Raw genomic sequence first — 15365 nt, forward strand, 5'->3', positions numbered from 1 at the left:
AGGGCAGCTTCCCCGAGGCCATTTTCTCTTTTAGTCAGAAAAACTAATCATTAAGTAATAATCTCACACCAGTAAGATAAAGTATTATCAGTTGGTGATAACAATGGCTGTTTTTTATCCAACACTTGCCACCTGACAGGACCTGTGATAAATGTAATGACATAAGTTAACTTGTTTAACCTCCACCAAAGCTTCATGTGGAAGACATCCTTGGAAGCCCCATTTTACAGATGGCAAAACTGAGGCTCAAGAATATTTTATGGATGGGAAAATCACACCAGCACAAGAGACAGAGGAGCACTGACAGGGGCCAGGAGTCAGGAATCCCCTAGCTCTGAGTAGGGGATTTTTGCTGTATGACTCTGAGCAGGTCACTTCTCCTGCCACCTGACTGTGTTTCCTGAGGGTCAAATGTGATCACAGAACAGGAAGGTGCTTTGCAAGCCAAAGCCCCAAGGCGGTGTGAGGAACGAGCATGATTCAGAGAAAGTCAAAGCAACGTTGCTGCAACTCAGAGGGAGAAGATCTGTCCAGCTTGGGGGTCAGGTGGCGTCTGAAGGTTGCCTTGATGACATTCTAAGCAGAGGACTAGAGAGATGAGCGGTGCAGCTGCTGGAAAATGGACGATACTTAGTTCCCTGTGGCTTGTGACGACAGAAGAGGGCCTGAGGCGGTGGGACCAGCTGGAGGGCAAAGGTTAGTCCAACTTTTCCAATTCCCACTCACAAAAGTGAAGAAATTAAGGCTGGGAAGGGGAAATCCAGAGCCATCATATGGCTTTGATCAGTCCTAGGCATTTTTGCCTCCATGGGCTCCTTCCTCCATTAAAGAAAATCTTTTTGTAATATATTTTTGGACTGCATTTGTATAACGTTGGATCTTCCCAACCCAGGGATTGAACCCAGGTCTCCTGCATTGGCAGGAGGATTCTTTGTCTTTTGAGCTACCAGGGAAGCCCAAATAAATTAATATTATATGTCAAAACATGTTCTCTGGCCTGAACCTCTTTTTTTTCTTGGTCTTCTGATTTTAAAAGAAATGAACACATTTTCACGGGTCCCTAAGAGTATGGTGGACCCACGCAGCGTGCCTACTGAAATCAGCCTGGGGAAACATGTCCAGTGCCTGGGGAAGCGGCTGCCTGGCCCCTCAGACCCCTGGGCCCCTCTACAGCAACAGGCAGGCAGCCCCTGCCTGCACCACCTGGAGGAAAACAAATGTGAAAGCGGCTGAGCACCTTATGCATCCTGCCAGGAGGCTCGGGCGATTGCGCAATGAACACCAGTCTTCAGATAAATGAGCTATGTGGCTGCAAATCAGCTGGTGGCGTGGGAGAAAGAATCTGAGAGAAAGAAAAGGCCGTGCTATTTCCCCATCCAGTGGGAGGGTGAGCACATGTTGAACTGTCCCCACCTCAGCCCAGGAAGCTGGGACTATGATGTCCCCACTCAGGTCTCTGGCTGGTAAAGATGGAGGTCTTGGGGATGCTCACTTGGGATCCTGACTATGCTGGAACTCAGGGACCAGAGGCCCCCAGGTCATGGGCAGATGTTGCCCTCTCCCCCAAGAGGGAGAGCAGTTTCCTCCCTTAGCGCCCCACACCCCAACTCAGCCCAACTTCCTATCTCCACATTTCCAGCCCACCCCTCCTCCGGGATGTTGGTCCCTTTAGTCATTGTGGTGCTTGGCTGGCTGCCACCCCATCCCTCCGGGCAGGGAAGAGGCAAGGCCACAGGGAGGGGTCATTCCCCAGAACCTCACTGCCCGTTCCTTGAACTCTGAAACCCCACGGTGATGGGGTTGGGGAGGGGCACTGCCAAGTGTCTGCCCCACGGGCAGGGTCGCCAACTACCTGTAAGTTCACACTGATTAAAATCAAAATGAGCAGACAGTGTGACCAGCAAGGCCACTTCTGTCCTGAGAAACCATTCTGTGTGGCCACAGGGCATGTGAGCAAGGAAACTCCTCCCTGTGATAAGCCATAGGGAACCAACTCATGTCTGTGGATGGGAGCCAGATGGCAAGGCCCGGGGCACTCGCAGCTCTTAAAAAGGATGAACAGTGACTTTCCTGGCGGTGCAGTGGCTAAGACTCTGCACTTCCAATGCAAGGGACCCAGGTTCGATCCCTGTTTGGGGAATAAGAGCCTACATGCAGCAACTAAGAGTTTGCGTGCCACAACTTAAGATTCTGCACACCACGACGAAGACTGACGATCCTGCAGGCCACCACTAAGACCCGGTGTAGCCAAATAAATAAACAAAACAAAAACGAAACAACAACAAGCGATGAGCAGATGTGTGCAAACTGATGCGGCAAGAACCTCAAGACGGTAGTGGGAGAAAAAAAATCCCAAATTGCAGGCTGATGTATGCAATGGGGATTCTTTAATGTTTAAGACAGGGAAATCCATAATGCGATGATGCCTTCTACAACATGATCAATATAATTAACACTGCTGTATGTTACATAGGAACATTCTTAAGAGAATAAATCCTGAGTTCTTACCACAAGGAAAATATTTTTTGCTTTAATTTTGTATGTATATGAGATGATGGATGTTCACTAAACTTATTGTGATAATCATTTCATGATGCATGTAAGTCAAATCACTATGCTGTACACCTTTAGCGTATACAGCGCTGTAGGTCAATTATATCTCAATAAAACTGGAAGAAAAAAAAAATACAGTGATGTCTCCAGACACAAACACTGAATCTAAGGAGATAAGCCCTCCAGAGACAGCTAATAATGGTGTTTCCTAAGGAGGGGAGTGAAGGATGGGAGGCTATCTCTCTGTAGTGCTTGAAGCTTTTATAAAGAGGGAGTTTTCATATCTTACTGTTATAATTAAAAATAAAAGCCAGGGCTTCCCTGGTGGCTCAGTGGTAAAGAATCAACCTGCCAATGCAGGAGACAGGGGTTTGCTCCCTGATCCGGGACAATCCCACATGCCGGGGAGCAACTAAGCCCGTGTGCCACAACTACTGAGCCGGTGCTCTAGAGCCCAGGAGCCACAACTATTGAAGCCAGCAAGCCTAGAGCCCGTGCTCCACAATAAGAGAAGCCACCTCAGTGAAAAGCCCACGCACTGCAACTATGAATAGAAAGTAGCCCCCACTCTCCGCAACTAGAGAAGAGCCCATGCAACGAGGAAGACCCAGCACAGCCAAAATGAAATGAAAAAAAGAAAGAACAGCCAAAGTATATAAAAGAGAAAATAAAAAATCTTTCTGTTCAAAGAAAATGCCTCCAAATGGAGAAGAAAAATAAATAAATAAACCAGTGGCCCAGTAGGAGGTTGGAGGTCTGGAGGTCTGGTCTGGCCCAGTAGGAGGCCAGAATTTCTGTTCTGGGGCCAGGCTTCGAGGAGGGAAGTCCATCACCAAGCTGGGCCTGCCCACATGGCCCCTCTCTCTGCCTGGCTAGGTATAAGCAGCAGTAGTAGGGTTAGTTGCTCAGTCGTGTCCGACTCTTTGCGACCCCATGGACTCTTTGCGATCCCCTCCTCTTTCCTGCTCGAGACAGACTCAGCCCTTTCCCTGATTCTCTGGTTTTGTCCGGCATCCACCAACTTACTTCTTGAAGGAGCTGCCAAAAGCCACTTATCTCTAAGCCTCAGTTTCCTGTCTGTAAAACAAGGATGCTAATCTCTGCCCCTGGGGGTTGTTGAGAGCAACCATTAAAAAAGTGTATAAAGGGGCCTCCCTGGCGGCTCAGTGGTAAAGGTCCGGGAAAATCCCACCTGCCATGAGACGACTAAGCTTGTGCACCGCAACTCCCGAGCCTGCACTCTACAGACTCTGAGGGCTGCGACGATGTGGCCCCGGTGCTGCAGTGAAGCAACTGCTGAAGCCCGCACGCCTAGAACCCGTGCTTCAAGCCACTGCAGTGAGAAGGCACCCCAACAAACGGTGGCCCCTGCTCACTGCAACTAGAGAAACTAGCCTCACAGCAACAAGGACCCAGCACAGCCAAAAATAAATAAATAAAGATATATTTTAAAAATAGAAATCAAAAGAGAAGTTAAAAAAAAATGGTGATAGTGATAATTTATTAAAAAAAAATAAAAGAGTGTATAAGGAGCACTTAGGTGGCCAAACTGCTCCTGCCCACCTCTTCTGGGTACCCCATCCCTCCATCTCCCTGCTTCCCTTCCCCAAGCCAATCTGGTGAGATTTAAAACAGAGCCTCACAAAATAGAACCAGGTATGAGGCCATTGCCCTGGGCCTCCACTGGACAGTCCTTTCCTGAATGGGGCTCTGAACCCAGGCCACCTCCAGGCAAGGTGGGATCCCTTTGTAGCTGTGTTCAGTCGCTCAGTTGTGTCTGACTCTTTGCAACACCATGACTCTTAGCCCATCACCCTCCTCTGTCCATGGAATTTTCCAGGCAAGAATACTGGAGTGGGTTGCCATGTCCTCCTCCAGGGGATCTTCCCAACGTATGGGTCGAACCCAGGTCTCCTCCACTGCAGGTGGATTCTTTACCATCTGAGCCACCAGAGAAGCCCAAGAATACTGGAGTGGGTAGCCTCGACCCAGGAATCAAACCAGAGTCTCCCACATTGCAGGTGGATTCTTTACCCTCTGAGCTACCAGGGAAGCCCTGGTAGCTGTGTAGACTGGGGCAAGTCATTTTGCTTCTGTGAGCCTGTCCCCACCTCTATAAATGGGAATAATGAGAGTTCTGATATCATGAAGTCTTGGGAGGCTAGAGCCTCACTCAGTCCACCTGGATGTCTCTGCTGCCCCATCTTCCGCCCACCACCCCCCTGCCACCAAGTGGTTCCCATGGGTGGGTCCAGCCCTGCCCATCTTCCCATCCTGCCCGTGGATAGAGTGCAGCTCACCTGGACACCAGCTGTTGAAGAGCAGGGTGAACTGACCCAGCATGAAACTTGAGCCCTGGTAGCCAGTGGAGGCCTCCAAGCTGAGATGGTAATGGCCAACGGGGGCATTGGCCGGGGTGCTGAGCTGCAGCGAGAGGGTGCTGTCTTGCTGGTCTACTGCCACCGCCGCCCAGGCCCCTTCCTCCATAGCATCGGACAGCCTGAAGAGGGCCTTGGTCCCGGCCTCCTCACTGGGGTCTGGGCCTGCAGAGGAAGAAAGCAGTGGGCCATGAGCTGGGGGTGGTGAGGGAGGGTGAGCACCAAGCCTGGCAGGGGCAGAGTGCACACCTGGGGGTTGTCCTGGGCCTGGGTGTGAGAAGTTCCCAAGTTCCCAGAAGGAACTTGGAGAAGTGGTTTCATCTCTCTGAGCCTTGGCTTCTTCATCTGGGGACTGGACTTCAAAATGCACAGGCTGGTTTTGTGGGAATGCACGAAAAGTGCCAGGCACACAGCACGTCCTCAGTCTCCTGGGAGAGGGGACAGCGTGGCCTGGGACAGGGTCACAGTGACACTGTTCTGGACTGGTGTGACTTTGAGCAAGAATATCCTCCTCTCTGGGCTCAGTTTGCCCATCTGTAAAATGGCCAGGAATGAGGCAAGGTACTCCCCAAAGGTCCTCCATTCCCACTTAAATCCTTTACCTGCTGGCATCCTGCTTTCTCTTTCAGAAAAAGAAGCCCAGACTCTGAGTAAAATGGGACCTCAGTCCTTTGAAGTGGCCAGTGGGGCCTGTCTGAGAGCCTGCTTGCTCCTGGCTAGCAGAGGGTGCTGGCCATTGTAGATCCAGGTCTCCCCAAAGCCCCCTCCACCTCTTGGCCTCTGTATCTTCACAGGCAACTCTGAAGAGCCAGAACCATCCCTCACCTCCCTACAGCCTCTTACACTTTACCAAGTGCCCTTGGCACTTCCCGCTTCCCCTGAGACCCCTTGTACAGGTGGAAAAACCGAAGCTCAGAGAGAAGGGCTCTTCCAAGAATGTTCCAGGGGTCTGTGGCAAAGTCAGCATTTGGGCCCAGGTCTCCACGTTGTCTCTCATTCCCAAAGGGGAGGTTTCCCCAGTTGGGAGGATAGTGTCTTAGGTCTCAGTGTGCTGAGGGCCTGCCTCCAATTGGCTCTTTTTCGGGGGGCGGGCAGGGCCCAGATTTTGCAGGGAGGTCTGAGTCATAGGGAGGGCAAGGGGGGCCGGTCCCCCCTTCTGGACTTGGGTGGTGGAGAGAAGAAACAGAACTTTCCCTGCCTGGTTGGGCGGCTGCCTGGGAGGGTTTCTGTTTACTCTTCCATCTCCCTCCCTGCCACTCTGCCGTCCACCGCTGACAGTGTGAGGGCCTGCTCAGTAAGGGGCTACCTGCCAGCCCCGCCCACACCCGGGCCCAAATATAACTATGAACTAACAGGCATGATGTCGGCCTCTGGGGCCTTGAGCCAGGAGCCAGCTGTCCTTTAAACACTCCCTGTCTTCCAGAGTTAGCATTTAGGGGAGGAACTGGGCAGCACTGGGGCCCAAGAGCCAGCCTGAGTCTGGTTTCCCCCAGTGAGACCTGGAGTGCTGTGTGACCTCGGCTAAGTCATGAGACCTCTCTGATCTGCAATTTTCTCATCAAAGACGAAAACAGGCTTAGACTATATTCCCCGAAAGGTTTGATTCCAGGTCTGAAACTGACTCTGTGACCTTGGACAAGCTTTCGCTTCTTTGTGCCCCAGTTTCCTCATCTGTAAAATGGGGTCAATTATAGCACCTCCTCATAAGGTCATCGTGAGGCTTAAAGAAGCTGAGGCTTGTAAAGCACGTTACAAGGTGCCTGGCACGCGGTAAGCACTCATAAGTAATAGTTAATTATTTACTACTGTCACTACCACCTTCTAAACGCTGTTTAGAGGAATTGGTGAGAGTTCATAGAAAGCATTTAAAGCAGTGACTGCTGCTGCTGCTGCTGCTAAGTCGCTTCAGTCGTGTCCGACTCTGTGCGACCCCATAGACGGCAGCCCGCCAGGCTCCCCCGTCCCTGGGATTCTCCAGGCAAGAATGCTGGAGTGGGTTGCCATTTCCTTCTCCAATGCATGAAAGTGAAAAGTGAAAGGGAAGTCGCTCAGTCGTGTCCAACTCTTAGCAACCCCATGGACTACAGCCTACCAGGCTCCTCCATCCATGGGATTTTCCAGGCAAGAGTACTGGAGTGAGGTGCCCAGCACATAGTAATTTTGCAGTAAACATGAGCTATCCTCAATGTCATCCAACAAGACCATTACAAATCAGAGTTCTCATACCAAATAACAGATTTTGAGACTGCAGTGGAATGTAGTAATCGCCTAGCTCAATTGCATCACTTCACAGATATGGAAACCAGGGCTGAGAGTGATAAGGTTTGGGTGACCATACGTTCTAGTTTTCCCAGGATAGTCCCATTTTATGCCTGTTGTTGTTTAGGTGGTAAGTCTTTTGTAACCCCATGGACTATAGCCCGCCAGGCTCCTCTGTCCATGGGTTTTCCCAGGCAAGAATACTGGAGTGGGTTGCCATTTGCTTCTCCAGGGGATCTTCCTGACCCAGGGATTGAACCCACATCTCCTGCATTGCAGGCAGACTCTTTATCACTGAGTTACCAGGGAAACCCTTTCATGCCAGTGGTCCCAGCATAATCCTTTTATTCACAATCTTTTCATTCTCAGAAGAGACTCTGTTGGGATGATCAATGTTCTGGTTTCCACAGTGACAGGCTGGGCTGGGTCCCATAGTCACTGTCACCACTGACACACCGCCCTTGGGGACCAGCCAAGAAACACTTGCTCTCTGTCCTGTGGCAGCCTTGTACACACACACACACCCACCCCTTTCTTCTGAGGGGTCTTGGGGGATGGGATGAGGATGGGCTGTCCCCCAACCCCACCACTGTTCATGTAAGCTGGCTTAGAAAATTCCTTGGCTGCAGTTCCATGCGGTACTCTTTGTGGAGCCAGAGGCTCCGCAGAGATCCTACTGGGCATAAATGACCCTGGAGACCTGAGGGGTCCTGGCCTCTATCCTAACCACAGCAGTGAGGGGCTGGGTGGGGTGGATGAGGGGAAGCTTCCAGAGTCAAACCTGCTATTAGCCTCATAAGGGTTCTTTTCACTGTTCCAGGCTGACCTCACTGTCACCCCTCCACCCTCAAACCCTGGCCTCCCTTGTGGGGGAAGTAGAGCTTTAGTCCATAACAAGGATGGTGCTTGTCTGCTGTGGTCTGTACCCCACAACAGGCCTGTCCGGCTTTGAAGTGTCAGGGTGAGACGCTCAGCATCTGGGCATGGGTGGCATCAGGCCACACACTCCATTCGCTGGGTGACCTTCACCAGCTCTCTCCCCTCTCTGGGCCTCAGTTTCCCTGAAGAGGTAGGAGAAGTGGATCACAGGCTAGAATGTTCTAACACCAAAGCAGGGTGCCTGGGCCAGGCTTGGCCAGAGGCTGACTCAAGCTAGGCCTTGAGGTGGGAAGCCTGGCTTCCTGGCATTGTCCCTCAGCTTCTTCAGCCCACGGGAGGGTCCTGGTAGCTCAGACAGGGAAGTCAAGAGCACCCAGAGATACAATGCCTTCTATGGCTGCCCTGGGGGCTGCGGAAGTTAGCAGGGCAGGTTGGTGATGGCTTGAGATAGGTTGGCAGAGACCAGAGAACAGAGATTAGTTGCTGGGGTAAGAAGGCTGCCTGCCTGCCTCCCGTTGCGGTCCCAACCCTGAACTAGGCGCCTCATTATCTAGCACCAGGCTGCCTAGACAAATGGAAAAGAAGGAAGAAGAAATCAGACACCTTGAGAGTGAAAGAAGAGGAAAAAAGGTGGGAAATTCCCATACCAGCAGTTCAACAACCATCTATTTCACAGAAGAATAAACCAAGGCCAGCAGGCCCTTGTGGTGAGCAAGTAGATGTCTCTGCTCTCAGATCACAGCAACAAAAAGCCTCAACTCTGGGGTCAGGGTTTGAATCCTGCTGTGTGGTCTGGGCAAGTAAATTGACCTTTCTGAGCCTCAGTGTTCCCATCTGTAAAATGGGGGCTAGTTATGCATTCAGAACAGAAGGATTCTGGATAAGTATACTTACACCACAGATGTGATTCTCGCCAGCCCAAGCCTGACTCTTCTCAGGGCACCACCCCCAGCCCTTAAGTTCCATAGATTCAGGCTTCCACTTTACAGAAGGGGAAACTGAGACTGGAAAGATCAGAAACTTGCCAGAGGGCCCTCAGGTCTATAGAATGAACCCCAAGGCTGCTGGGTGTGAGTGTGTGTGGGGGGGGATGCCCCTGGTTAGTAGGTGTGTCCCTGCCAGAAGGGAAAGGGGAGGGAGGAAAGGGATGGAGGGGATATCCGTAGCGGGTCTGCAGGCACTGTGATAAGCTTTATCAAACGGCCGCCCAGGTAATACAAGCCTCAGCCTGCTTGCTCTCTGGCCTCAGAGACCTCAGAAAGAGCTAGAGCTGGCCTTTCCCACCCCTGGGCCAGAGTCCCAGCCAGGTGGCCCCTCGCTGACCTCAAGGGAGTGGTTCCCACCAGAAGCCAAACCCAGTGGCATTTGAGGTCACTTTCTGGGTATGGCAAACAAAGATGACTGGGCATTGGGTATCTGGGGATGGGGCTGCTGGGGCCTCATCCCTTCACCCATCACTAGAGTCCCTGGAGCAAGATCAGCAACTGCTGTGAACATCTGCAGGGCACTCCCTCATGTCAGGCTCTTTTTACCTTAGGAGTGCTTTAGCTCGGAGAGGCTAAGTAATTTGCCCAAGTCACACAGTGGGCAGGCAGTCTGGTCCACACCAGAAACCAAGTCTGTGAGTCTGAGGCAGCCTCCTGAGGCTTAGAGAAAGAACTATGGGAACACAAAACTGCCCACTCAGAGAGCTAGAGAAAGCTGGGTTCTCTCCACCACCCAGACTCCCTTTGGGTCTGATCCCAGAGGCCTGGTTAGGTTGTGTGGGTTTGGAGAAGAAGCTGTTGATAATTAGAAAATTGTATGGATGTGGGAAAAGGCAGGCAGGATCTCGATGGACCTGTGTGCTAGCAAACGCCGCCCCCACCCCCCCATACCCAACCCTGGTGATAACAGGTCGTCAGGAAGCCAGGCACCCAGAATCACAGACTTGTCTATAAAGCTGAGTCATGTGGGATGACATCTCTCCACTCTCTGGACCTCAGTTCTCTCATCTGTAAAACGGGGCAGTGACTGCTGGGAATTTCTCAGGGGAATTCCTGAGAATTTCTTAGGAATTTCTTCCCAGGAGGAGGAATGGTGTCACCTTTCCCATGGTCTGCAGGGGACAATGAAATCAGAACGGGAAGGGGTGGAGGGTAGTACTCACCAGTCATGGCACAGAAGGTGAGGCTGTCCACGCTGGCCTCATAGTTCCGGCCCTCAAAGTGCAGAGTCAGCCAGAAGCGCTGGCCCCGCCGCACTACCAGCCTTTCCCTGCACAGGTCAGCTGTGTGGTGGTCACGGCCGTTGGCCTCCAGCTCCAGGTCACATCTCTCCAGGACCAGCTCTGTGAAGACAGTGAGGGGCTTGAGCCAAGGTTCCATCTCACAGCCAGCTGTGTGCCCCAGGCTCCTGGACATGGGGTGTTCAGGGCCCTCCCAACCCTCAACTGCCCTGTCGTGCAGAAGTTAACCAGGTCTAAATGTCCCCAGTTCTTTTTTTTTTTTTTTTTTTTGGCCATGCCACACTGCTTGCGGGATCTTAGTTCCCTGACCTGGGATCAAACCCAGGCCTGCTGCAGTGGAAGCTCAGCATTCTAACTGGACCACCAGGAAAATCCTCCCCAACCCGTAATCACATGTTGTGGACACTGGGGCAGGTGGGGAAGGCTCTGCCACCTCCTAGCCGTGGCCCTCCGGCGACTCAGCTCTTCTGGGCCTCACTTTCCCCACCTGAGCCCACAGTGAGAGACAGTAGGATCCAGGTTGTCTGTGAGCCATTAAGCCTGGTGCCTTGCACATAATAAAGCACCTTCTAGATATGGGCTAGTCTATTGTGACTGGAGGGTTCTTTTGGTAAAAAGTGGGGTGATATTTGGTATTGGTTAGTTACACGGGCTTTGCCTTTTAGGTTTAATTTTCAATTTCCAGGAAATACAGAGGACTGAGGAAGTCATTAAATTTAGGACCAGGACACGCATGGGTGCTCAGTCGCTTCAGTCATGTCCAACTCTTTGCAATCTTACGGACTATAGCCTGCCAGGCTCCTCTGTCCATGCAATTTGCCAGGTAAGAATACTAGAGTGGGTTGCCATGCCCTCCTCCAGGGGATCTTACTGCCCCAGGGATCGAACCTACACTGCAGGTGGATTGTTTATCCACTGAACCACCTGGGAAGTCCCAGGACCTGCACTCAATCAACAAAATTTATACTCTGGGAAACTACAAGCAAAGTATTTGGTTTCTTTAACCAATAAATTGCAAAACAGAAAGAAATCAAGAAAAAAGACAAGAAAAAAAAGTTGAAGGGGGTAGACTAAAAGAAACCTAAGGCACATTATAACCCACTGTGCTGTATGAGCCTTACTTGGATTTTGATTTTAAAAACTATTTATCACATACAATTGGCAATTTGAACACTGATAGAAAATGGTGATATTAAGGAATTTTTTATTCATGTCTAACAAGGAGTCCTTATTTATTGGAGAGAAATATCGAAATATTTACAGATGTACAATGTGATGTATGGGAAGTGAAGTGAAAGTGAAAGTCACTCAGTCATGTCCGACTGTAGTCCATGGAATTCTCCAGGACAGAATACTGGAGTGCATAGCCTCTCCCTTCTGCAGGGGATCTTCCCAACCCAGGGATCGAACCCAGGTCTCCCACATTGCAGGTGGATTCTTTATCAGCTGAGTTACAAGGGAAGCCCAATGTATGGGATTTGCTTTCAAATAATGGAGAAGGTGGTGATGAAGGGGCAGGAAGCAGCAGTAGCTATAAGTTGGTGGTGGCTGAGACTGGGTGATGAGAACATAGGCATTTATTACACTATTCTCTCTACTTTTATATGTGCTCAATATTCTCTATAATAAAATTTCTTTTTTAATGACAGGAGTTTGGGAGTCTTTAGGACCTAGGTTTCAGTTTGGATGTACTGCTGTGTGATCCTTAGCAGGTGTCTCTCCCTCTCTGTGCCTCCTTTTCTGAAGATTCAAGGGCTTAGCCCAGAGCAAAAGTTTGATATGTGAAAGTTCTTTTTATAATTTCTGAAGGAGCTGAAGGCCAAAGTAGGGACAGTGAGGGGCTAAGGAAAGCACAAGTCTCATAACCTTGGCAAGCTCAATCTGACATAATCAAGGTCAAGATTAGGGGGACAGTAGGGTCGGAAGAGTGGGCAAGGCAGGACTCCCAGAGCTATGGGGCCCTTGAGAGTAAGTTCTCCCAGTGAGGCCCCAAGGCAGGGACTGGCAAAGTCACCTGGCAAGTGGGTCCTCCCATGGGGTCATCCACGCAGTTCTCCTTCCTCCCGCCACTGAACATCCTCTAAATGAGGCGCAAATTGCCCAGTGACTGCCAAGGACTTTGACGTGGGTTATCTTCACTTAAACCACAACTGCCTAGTTCAGTTCAGTTGCTCAGTCGTGTCCTACTCTTTGCGACCCCATGGACTGCAGCATGCTAGGCTTCCCTGTCCATCACCAACTCCCAGAGTTTACTCAAACTCATGTCCATCGCATCAGTGATGCCATCCAACCATCTCATCCTCTGCTGTCCCTTTCTCCTCCCGCCTTCAATCTTTCCCAGCATCAGGGTCTTTTCCAATGAGTGGGTTCTTTGCATCAGACACAGCTACTATCACTCTCTTCACTTTGTAGGGACATTATGCGGCGCCAGGTCTCATGGCAAGCGCAAGACCAAGCTTGGGGATTTGAATCCAGAATCCAAGGCTGTAGAGTCTGGAGCCCAGCCTGGTAACCACCTCACTCACAGCTCAGGATCTGCTGTCCATCCCCCACCCACATCCTGCGTTGTTTCACACCTGGGAGGAGACCTGGGAGGAAGGTGAGGTCCCTGGGATCACAGCAGGAGAGACCTCCACTAGCCACAAGGAAGAACTTCCTGCTGGCTTCCTGGGGTGAAGAAGGAAAACTGCAATTCCAGAGGGCTGACGCGGCAAAGAGGCTTAGGGTGTTGAGTCCAGCAGAATTAGTGCAGACACGTCCCCTGTCGTAGGGATCTCGCCTCTGAAATTTGTTGTCCCCGTGGGAGACCTTAGAGAGATGGTCAGACCCTGGTGTGGGGCAAATGGGGTGCTATCTCATGCTAATTGTGTGAAGGATTCCCAGAAATTATGCCCAGCTCTAGAGGTGCAGAAACACCAGGGTCTAGGATTTCTGTACCGAGAAAGGACCTGAGGTCTTCCAGGCCACTGGGACCCCTGTAGGAAGTGGCCACTCTGGCAATGGGGCAGGGGGCTCATCATAACTGGTCACTCCAGGTCCCCCAGCCCTACTGAGCCCCACTCTTGGGAACAGGGATGAGAAACTTCATTGGACACAAGTGGCCACCTAGCTGGCTTTCGGTCACATGTGTTGGGGAGCTGGGTCCCAGAGAGGGACAAAGGTGGCCCGAGAACGCACAGCCGGTCGGGCACGTCCATGGTTCTTCCCACTCATTCCTGCTCCATCTGCCCCGTGTGCCCCTCCAATGTCCCCTCCACCCCCCTCCTTCCTGGGGGCTGCGGTGGTGCCAAGGCCACCTCCAAATGGACTTGACCCAAGAGTCAGCCAGGGTGCTGAGCACAGCTGCATTAGTGCAGGCTTGTCCCCCATCGTAGAAATCTTGCCTCTGAAATGGTAGCCCTGCCCGAGTGTGTGTGTGTGTGTGTGTGTGGAGGGGGACAGGTAGGAAATGAATTGAGCCCCTTCTCCACTCCTCTCCTCACAGATGTACCAGTGGCTGGAGTTACTGTCCATGTTTTACAGGATGGGAAACTGAGACTCAATCAGTGGCCAAGGACAGGGGATGCAGAACTTGGAGGCAGCCTGCGAGAGCAAGCCTGTTCTCAGGCCTCTCCTCCACTGGATGCTAGGAGCTCCCCTCCATCTGCTGAGACCAAGGAGACAGCCAGGATTGGCCTACACACCATGAGGGACTAACCAAAGCTCAGTCCCTGAGGCCAGGGACAGCATTCTCTGTACAGCTTCGTGCCCAGCACGAAGCAGGGAGCCAGGCTCCACTAACTGACTGAGGACAACTGACAATGGTCGGTGAACAAGGTACCTTACGGTTTAGAACACACCTTTGTGGTCCATTGCCTCATCTGATCCAGGGAGGCAGGGGTTAATGAATATGCCCTGGGGATGGGGAAACTGAGGTCCCAAGCAGAGCCAGAACTGGGGGACGCGCACCTCTCATCCAGCCCAGCCCTCCTGTTTGTGCTCCAAATCGGGGGCTTAGGGATTGAGTCCAGCCCGGTCCTGACCCCCACCGCACCGGTGGGACCACCGAGACTAGGGAGAGATGGCTGGCCCCTGGACCCCGGGGCCCCTGCGCGGCGGCGGCACCCCTGACTCTGATACTCACCCTCGGCCATGGTCAGGTGGTGGCTGTGCTCCTCGGACTGGTGGCAGGACACTGCAAGTGCAGACCACTGGCGGCGGGCAATGCAGAGGCTGAGAGCGAAGTGAACTTATAGCCCGCTTAGGGGCGGGCTGGGGGCGGGGCCGCGCGGGAAGGCGGGGCCCGGCAAGGCCGGCTTTGCCCTATCTGGGCCCACGTGCTTTCCACCGGCCTGCAGGGGCGCCTTGGGAGGCAGAAGCCCAGGGAGGAAGGGAGAGGGCTGGGCAAGGGCGCCCTCTGGGGAAGCAGACACGAGCGCAGGGCTGGGACAACAGCCGCAGGCAACACAAGCCAGGGCACTCAGACACACCTGGATACACAGAGTCAGATCTTGGGTGACAGAGACACCTGGATACAGAAACACACACACAGATACAGATACACTGTTGCATCAAGACACACAGGCATACCTGGATACACAGACATGGACCCACAGTCAGGTCAGACCCGGGATGAAGAAGACACACACGTCCTCAGATACAGACTCATGGAGACCTAAGGATGTGGACACACAGACAGACAGACAGATACAGCAGATGAACCTGGACACACACAGCTGGTGACATGGACTTAAAATCAGTGACATGCCTGTACGTAGACACAGCCGGACACATTGGACAGGTACCCACTGAGAACCACACAGAAATAAGCAGGTGTCCGGAGGCACTCAGCTCCCAGACACACACAGACAACACACTGTCAGAGGTGGACACAAAATCAGATTGGGACACCTAGACACACACAGAGGTGCAGATCCTGGGAGCGGGACACGGCCTCATGTACAGACATGCAGACACACCCGCAAAGACAGATATACCACACCTGTCTCTGTAGCAAAACCCAGACATCCCTCTAGCTCGTCTGTTCCTCTGTCCCATCCATCTAATCTAATCACTCATCCATCCACTCA

General features: G+C 52.0%; 1 protein-coding gene across 1 annotated transcript in view; it reads right to left on the reverse strand.

The window, feature by feature from the left end:
* TGM2 (transglutaminase 2) overlaps positions 1 to 14538 on the reverse strand; it is a 34565-nt gene extending 20027 nt beyond the window's left edge. The window contains exons 1-3 of the mRNA XM_055545019.1: positions 14420 to 14538; positions 10219 to 10398; positions 4854 to 5096 (exon numbers count right to left, since the gene is read on the reverse strand). Of these exons, the coding sequence (XP_055400994.1) occupies positions 4854 to 5096; positions 10219 to 10398; positions 14420 to 14429 (433 nt within the window). The 5' untranslated portion in view covers positions 14430 to 14538. The remainder of the gene's footprint in view (positions 1 to 4853; positions 5097 to 10218; positions 10399 to 14419) is intronic.
* Between the last annotated feature and the right edge of the window lie 827 nt (positions 14539 to 15365).

This window comes from Bubalus kerabau, chromosome 13 (genome assembly GCF_029407905.1).
Source record: "Bubalus kerabau isolate K-KA32 ecotype Philippines breed swamp buffalo chromosome 13, PCC_UOA_SB_1v2, whole genome shotgun sequence".
In the NCBI taxonomy this organism is placed as follows: Eukaryota; Metazoa; Chordata; class Mammalia; order Artiodactyla; family Bovidae; genus Bubalus; species Bubalus kerabau.